Genomic DNA, 8,238 nt, shown 5'->3' on the forward strand with positions numbered 1-8,238 from the left:
AAAAAAAAAAAAAAAAAAAAAAAAAAAAAGCTGTTTCTAAGAAAGTTGAAAGCCACGCAATAGAGGGACACCCTTCCTAAAATGAGGTTGTCTGGTCAGGGGTTGGCCTCTCACCTCCAACTGACAAACTGCAGTAGCTAATAACATGTTAAGTAAGCCACTGCTGCGGTTCCCAGAGATATAGAGGAGGTACCTAACTTGTGTAAACCCAAATGGCTTGTCCACAGACAAAATCTCTCTCCACAGAGGCATGCTGTTAGGGAAATCTTAACCTCAGAATTCAAGAATTTCTTGAATTACACCAAGAAATACACTTAGGGACAGGTCATTAACTAAATACTGGAATTATACAATGTGTGTACACTCAGCAAAGGACCTGGTATACTATGCACTCCTCTGAGTTGCCGAATGAGCTTCAAAGGCAGCACTGACTGGAGGGCAATGTGCTCGACTAGAGCCAGGATACCTGCCATTTAGGTCCATGTTTGTCAAGAAAGGTCACAATCCCAGTGCCAAATGCAAATGGAAAACCAAAAACTATTGAAAAGTCCCCCTTGCTGCAGAGTAACTACTAAATGTATCGCTTTCATGATAACACGACCTGGATTTTGCAAGTGATCTGTGCAGCATATAAGGGACAGATATATGCCTTACTCAAGTTGCTTTTTGTAATATTATCTAGCCTAGTTCTTCTAGGAACTCTCAGGCAGCTATTTGCAATTCAAAGCATTGATCTATTGCAGTCATCTGGTGACTGCAACATTTAGCTCTGTGGGTTATTACAGAGGCATTGCTTTTTTTAAACTGAAGGGCATTAGTATCTAGGACACCAGCCAACTCATGTGTGATTAGGTATGAAGTTTCACAAATTAATCGGTTGTCATGACCAACAGCAAATAAAAACACTGTCCCTACTTGACAAGGTTCAATGCTAGAAGATCTGGTCCTAAAAGGGGGATTAAATGAGTACCTCAGTGAAATGCTACGTAATGCCTTCTGCAGAGATACATAAAAAGTAAAATGCATTCACCAAAATGATCAAGACAATGTACTTACTTGCTTTTTCTTGTAGAACCCCTTCTTGTCACAATTTGGAATATGGAAACCCCTAGGACTCAAGACATTTAGGATCTTTAGGTGGTTTAATGTGTCTTCCATTTCTCTGCGACAGGGACCCTGTTAATGAGGAGGGTTGAGAAAGCGTAAGTGAAATTAATTCTCAAATGTGTTTTGCATAAATGTTGTCATGCATTTGCAGAAACAAGAGTCTAGTAAATCTTTAAACGGGAAATATTTAGTTCCAATACTCCAGTACTTAATACACACACACAAAAAAAGAGATGGCTGATGGCTAGCAATGTCAAAAGTAGACCATTCCCAGGTACAATTTTGAGATCATGCTTCATTAAGAATAAACTGACTTCTAAACACTCTCTGCTACACGCAGGCACAGACTGGCATTTCCAGATGTAATCACAACCACCTACATGTAAGGGAAGGCCTAACCAGTATACAAGTTCTTATAATTCATGCTATGGAAAGTTGGGAAATAAGGCATTACCAAGGGGACTGGAAATAAACTGCTCAGTTGTTCTTCTCCAGTGGCATTTATTTCTGTGACAATACTGGATCTAAAACCCTCAATGAAATTGATTTCATTGAAAACAAGTAGTCTCGTACATGGTGTGTATATATATATATATATATATATATATATTTGAAAATACTGAACAAGATCTTTTTCCTTCTCTATCTCTATAGTTAAGCAGAGTCTAAATAATCTATCTTGGGACAACAATTCCAAGTCTCAGCAGGACCAAATGGCTGCAGCAATGCAAACAAATGGATGCGACATTTTCATTAGATAAGTCAGGCTCTTTTTGCATCAGTTTCTCCATCTGTGAAAGGAGGACAATAATGCAGCAAGGATTAGCTTTAGGACACTGAGATAAAAAGAACTTACAGAAGCATTTTTAAGAGCATGTCTCAAATGCCAACTAATTATTTCTCACTGCAGCCCTTTGAGGTAGGGAGTAAAACATTACCAGCCCCATTTTACGGGCAGAAAACCAGGAGCAGAGGAGTTCAAGATTTGCCAGAGGCCAAGAAGGCAGCCAGTGTCAGCAATGGGATTAAAATTCAAGAATTACAGCCTGCAAATTCTGTGCTTAGCCATGCTCCTGTTAGAGCATATTATTGACTCAATCCACCAATCCACTCCTTAAACACATACCTGAAAAAAATCCTTTGCATGGTTACATGGGTTTAAAATGCTTGAGTTGCTGTAACAACACAACGACTCACTGTGGCAATTCTTAATTAGTGAAGTAATGATACTTATCCTTCAAGTTGTAATATTAATAGTTTGCTCATATAAAGTGTCTTTCATCTGCATGTCTGAAAGCATACAGATCCAACAGTCCTGGTGAAGTTTAAAATTGATTTGGGGGTCAGCAAATACTTTCCTTGCAGCTTTCATATATTTTCTTTCAGTATCAATCTCTCGAGCTCTGAACATGTTCTTTAAGCTGCTGCTCTTATGGGTAGTTCCTTAAATAAATAAAACTGTTCAGACACACTGACTGCAGATCACATGCTTCCAAAGATCTGGTCCTGAGCTAGGTCTACAAAACATGCAACAGTTTTTCTTTTTTCTTTTTTTTTTTTTTTCCTCTCTTTTTGAAGTAGACTTCAAGAGTCAGCGAGATCAATATCAAAAGCAAACATACAGAGACATAGCTAGAAAGGCATTTGCTTACAAAGGCATCTGACCCAGATGGACTTCTGGTCTTTCAAGCCATGAGCAGTTTTGTTAAGTCAGTGGGCCCTTTGCATATGAAGGGGAAATGCTTCTCCTACGTAAGGCCAGGATTCAATTTTCTCAGAGTTACCGAAGCTGATCTTTCACTATAAGCAGTTTGTGTTTTCGGAAGGAAGATACTCTGAAACTCAGATGTAAAAGGATTTTTACCAGAATACTGGGCCTTGTGATAAACTGAACATACAGGACAGTCAACCTTGATGTTTCAAGCTAAGAGGACACACTTCAGACAGATCTGTCTCCTCTAAGCAGGGAAACCTTCTTTTGAAGATAGGAAACTATATATGGTTTTAGCATGGCTCTTCTGATGAAATGCTAAAGTGTATCCAGCAATTATTTTTAACGTCATCTGGCACAGGCATGGGAATAACCAAGTTATCAGCCACAAAGTTCCCAGATAGCAAGTATTAGAGAACAAAGCTCTTCAAATGAATGTTACTGAGGTTGCCCGGCAAAGCCTGTATCTTCGTTGTGCACTATGTGCCGGTGAGCTCCTGCCTGCTGGTGTAACAGGCCAACACCATGCCTACAAGTCTCCTACACTGTGACTACAAGACTCCGGCCTGTCATGCAAATACTGAGTTGAGGCCCTTCAGATTAATTTCTCTTCCTTGATGTGCTCCATGGGGGATGAGCACAGTGCTAGAGCACTGAATGTGAAGCCTTTCCTTTTTGCTGCCATATTGCAAGCAAATAATGCTGCTTGCAATCAAACTGCTGATATTGCTAAGCCAGTTTCTGAGACCATACATGATAATAATAGGTGGAAAGAACATTTGCTCTTTAAAAATCAGCCCATGAAAACCATATTAAAATCAATGTAAACATCAATACTTTAAGCCTCCGTGTTTTCTGAACATCATCTATTTGGTCTGGCTAATTATCTACATATCTAAGTCCAGTAGGTCAAACCAGTACCAGCCAGAATTTTCTAACAACAATTTTCTACAACAATTATCTCTTTTTTTGTTTGTTTGTTTTTACTATTATTAACATTGTCAAATGCAGCACATGCATAAGGGCACATACAAATGCACACTCACATGCAGGAAAATAAATTTTTACTCATAAAAATACTTACATATTCAGTCTCTTGTTTGGATTCAGAGGAGAAATTCAGTGTATCTGTACTTTGTGAATCATATTCCACTTTGTAGCGCCGTGTATTTTTGGCTTGCTCTTTCCTGATGATATCTATTTTGATATGCTGCGGGTGCGATTTCGAATCTGACACCCTGTGGGAGTTTGGGAAGGCCTGGTTTTCTATGCTACTGGTACTTCGGTCTTCCTCTGAATCACTGGAATTTCCTTCAAATAGAAAAAAAATGAAGAAGAAAAGTGAAGAAGAAAAGTTAATCATCCGCCAGCTGAGACCACTAAATTAGCCTTTAAATTTAATTTGCAAAATAATAACATACAAAGCCATGAACAAGTCCATATTGTGAATGCAACAGCATCTTCACTGTAGTATAAAGACTTCACTTAAGTATAAAGAACAGTGATAAAATGAATAAATTCTTTACTCCTAGTGCATCTTTTCAAGGTTGCTGCATATATGCTTTTTTTTTTTTTTTTCCTCTCCAATTAATCACTGGAAAGCTCTTCACATCCCTTGAATTTCAAATCCTCCTTAATTCGGGGATGCTCAAACTTCTTACTGTTGCTCTCCACAGAGTTTTCTGGGTTTGCTGCCAGGAGGGGGCAGCTCTGCACCATTTCCTGCCCCTTCCCAAGCTTTGGACCAGCATTAGAACTAACTCTTGTTAGCAACTTCATGAGTGCGAGACGCAAAGGATCTGAGTAATTTATTCCTGACCTAGAGCAGATTTAATGAAGTTTAATTAAACACAACTAACTCAGGAAACTCACTGAGTTTCATGCAACTCTTTTCTTCCCCGGGAAAGTAATTAAGAAAAAAAAAGTGTCAATACAAAAAGTGCTACCAGGTTGAGCTCAGTGATTCTAATTAATTTTAACATTGCTTTTCTTTCTTAATTTTATTTTCCAAACTGAATGGGAAAGAAAAATAAAGTGGCATGTTGCATTCTTAAACCGTTTAAAATTAGAAACATTTCTAGGTGTACAAAACAGACAAAAAAAAAAAGAAAAGAAAAAGGCATTCGTTTTGCAGTGGTGTCAAAGCACAAACATCTGCTTTCATTCCGAGCTTTGAAAATATTTTCTCTTAAATTACCACCCATGAAACTACAGGAGAAACACATTTCTCCCCTAAATCCTGCATGAGCACAGTGTTCCTTCGCTTTCTGAGCTATTTGTCCATCCTGCATTTCTCCCGGAGGAGCCTCTTGCAGTGTAACTGTAACTGGCTGCCTTTCCTCTGAGGAATTTTTCAAGTTTGTATCTTTATCTTCCCATCCGCTAAGTCACACTAGTTGCTGATGTGTTTCAGTGCCCTGGCTGCTCACTGTTTTCTTTTTTTCTTTTTTCCCTGTAAAGGAAATAATCTTGGGAGTGCACAGTGATAACCTGTTGTTCAAAGAATATCATGGAAATCTCTAATATAAAGTTATGCTCCACAGCTCGCTGAGAAACCACAGAAGCTTAGAAGAAACTCAACATTGCGCCTAAAAGGCCACGCTCATGTAGCCCATGGAGCCGGAGCCCAGTGTCTCTGGCAACACCTAGGCACAGGGGAGGGACACGAGGAGGAGGGATGAGAGCTCACATCCTGGTACCAGTGGTTTTAGTGTAGCCACTGTTGGCAATGGACATAATTGACCGGGAAAATCCAACTCCCGGTGCAAATGGATTAAGGAAGTTCAAGTCTTAAGTCTAAATTTCCTGGCTTTTGTGGGTTTAACTCAAGACTCTCAGTGGTATTTGAACATATTTCTGGTGGTTTAATGTCCTGTTTTTGAACAGAGATTTTTTTTTCCATGCTCTTAATGAAATGTGCAAGAAGAGGGGACACAATAGAAGGTCAGAAACCTGGATCTCCTATATATAAACACTATATTGCCCACTAGGTTTTCTGCAGTCAGTCCCATTCATTAGCTTTCCAGGTCTACCAAAAATAGGTGGAAAGTATTCTTAATGCACATTAAATAATCAGCAGGCTGATCATTTTGCGGTTTGTACAAACCCGCACGCCTAGACAGCACTTCTTACATCTGGGCAGCTATAATGTCACATTTTAGTCTGCGAAGCACATTCTGACGACTTGGCCCTATAAAACCCGGTGCCATGTTAGCTTTACATCCAGCCCTAATGGAAACAAAAGTGCTCTGTGAAAAAGTGACTTGCTCTCTTTCAGAAAACAGACTAGGAGGGTTGCATAAGCACACTACATCATCTCATTTTAGTGCCCAGAAAACTCAACTTGTAAAAGAAGTCCAGTGGCCTACTATATTTGGTATTAAGAAGCTAGTGTAACACACACTGCCCACACCAGGGTATTTTTTTTTTCTTTTGGGGGCGATTTTTTTTTTTTTTTTTTTTTGCAATTTCTGCAAATTACTAATGACAGAAAGCACAGTATATGATGCAGGACTAGCTGTGCATCAGGGAGGAGGCCTGACACTGGCCAGAAGGAGTTTGCGTCATGCAGACTTGGTCTCCCAAGTGCGGGATTTGGGATGAAACGCTAGCAGCCCCACTAAAGAGGCAGGCATATGGGCTCAGGATATTTGTTTCCTCTCAGAAAGGGAGTTTTCAGCATTCAGGCCCTGAGTGGGAATGACAAAGGATCCGCTTCCCACTTTTTTTAAGCAATTAGAGCTCCAACTGATTTCAAAACAGGCGTGCTCCGTGAGCCAAGAATGCACAAACAGGAACTCGGTATCTTGACCATTTACACTGAAACTGGAAAGCTTTTTGGTGGTGAACTCAAGTGCAGTTCTACTTTTCCCTTTCTCCCTGCCTAACCCGTCATCCATACAACCTAAAGCTCTTCATTAAACAGTGCCAAGTCTCGGATTTCTGGAGGGAATCTTCCCCTCATCTCTCAGCTCCTCTGCAGGCTTAATATGCAAAGTCAAGTTCACAGGATAGAGGAAGTGGTTCCATGTTCCAGCAAGATTTAAAATTTCAATGAGCACCTTTGAATCCGCGCTCATTCAGATGGTCTCAGCTGGGGCACAGCACATAAATAATTATAATAAGGCATCTCCTCGTGCTGGAGCAGCCAGTGAGCTGGGGCACTGGTGCCACTTCCTCTCACACAGCTAAGGAGAGGCCAGCCAAAGAGTCCCTGCAAGCCGGCAGAGAGAAACGCCAGGCTTTTTAAAAATGCAAACAGTGGAAAGCCTTTTGACACACTTTTCTATTAAATAAATGTTAACATACTTTCTGTTGGTTAGCAAACAGTTTAATGAAATGTTTGCACAAAGGGACTATGCTTTCTTGATCCCAATCCCAAGTTTCCCTGCCTCTGAACTTGCCAAATGTGCATGCTAACAGGACTTTTTTTCCCCCCCAATCTTCCCTGCTTCTTAAAACAACAAAAAAAGCTCTATGAAGGTCTCTGGTACAAGACATGCAAGAGCTATGGGAAAGTTTTGCTGAACTGAGCGCTTATTTGCAGTGCAAGGGGAGGAGGGGAAATAATCACAGTGTCCTCTCAAAACTACTTTTGTGTAAATACGTTGTTCTGAATAACCATCTTCCTGAGCTAGGACTGCACCTAACAACCCCACATCCTTCAGTTTTTTCCCTTTTTCTTTTTTTCCAGTTTTTGTCCCTCTCCCCAAGTTTCCCTGGGGCAACTGCAGTCAGCTCCACACCTCTGCTTCTTCGCATGCTCTTTCGAGGAACAAGGCTCCCTCACGGGCCTCTCACCTTCCTCCCTGCACGATGGTCAACACAGCAGCCATTCTGGCGCCCATCACAGAAGCAAAGTGCAACTGCCCCAGATCATTACTGTTATTACTGTTACTACTAAAAGGGCAACAGTGACTTTTGCAAGGCGCAAATTCGCACTAGTGGTGTTCATGAAATACAGGCCGCAGAGAAGGTCAAACAGGGAGGGGCTGAGCGCGCCCGCTCTGTTGCTGCGGGGAGCCCCTAGTCGGCACTCGGCGTTGCACAGGAGCGCGCAACAACGTGCGCAACTTGCTTCCCACTCGCCCCGCTCTTCCCGTGCCACCCGGCGTGGCTGCGCATGCAGCGTGGGTGTCCTCCTGTCCCCGCGCCGGGTCTTACCTGCGGAGTGCGCACCGGGCAGCAGGAAGGCGCGCAGCTTCCCTCCCGCCGTGGCGTTGGCGCAGAGCCCGCGGCCCTCGAGCAGCGCCTGCAGCGGGCGCGCCTCGTCGTGCCGCGGCTGGCAGCTGAGGCCGGCGCCGCAGCGCTCGCTGTAGATGCCGCACGGCTGGCCGAGGCGCAGCGCGCACGTGAGGCAGCAGCCGCAGCCGGGCTCCCGCACGCGCTCCGCGCACTCGGCCTGCAGCGGCTTGCACTGC

General features: G+C 42.3%; 1 protein-coding gene across 1 annotated transcript in view; it reads right to left on the reverse strand.

Annotated features, from left to right (window-relative positions):
- Nucleotides 1-8,238, reverse strand: part of IGFBP3 (insulin like growth factor binding protein 3) — a 15,677-nt gene that overhangs the window by 6,487 nt on the left and 952 nt on the right. The window contains exons 2-4 of the mRNA XM_026033689.1: nucleotides 7,982-8,234; nucleotides 3,903-4,129; nucleotides 1,057-1,176 (exon numbers count right to left, since the gene is read on the reverse strand). Coding sequence (XP_025889474.1) covers nucleotides 1,057-1,176; nucleotides 3,903-4,129; nucleotides 7,982-8,234 — 600 coding nt within the window. The remainder of the gene's footprint in view (nucleotides 1-1,056; nucleotides 1,177-3,902; nucleotides 4,130-7,981; nucleotides 8,235-8,238) is intronic.

The sequence above is a fragment of the Nothoprocta perdicaria genome, unplaced genomic scaffold, assembly GCF_003342845.1.
Source record: "Nothoprocta perdicaria isolate Ctin4 unplaced genomic scaffold, notPer1 scaffold_131, whole genome shotgun sequence".
NCBI lineage: Eukaryota > Metazoa > Chordata > Aves > Tinamiformes > Tinamidae > Nothoprocta > Nothoprocta perdicaria.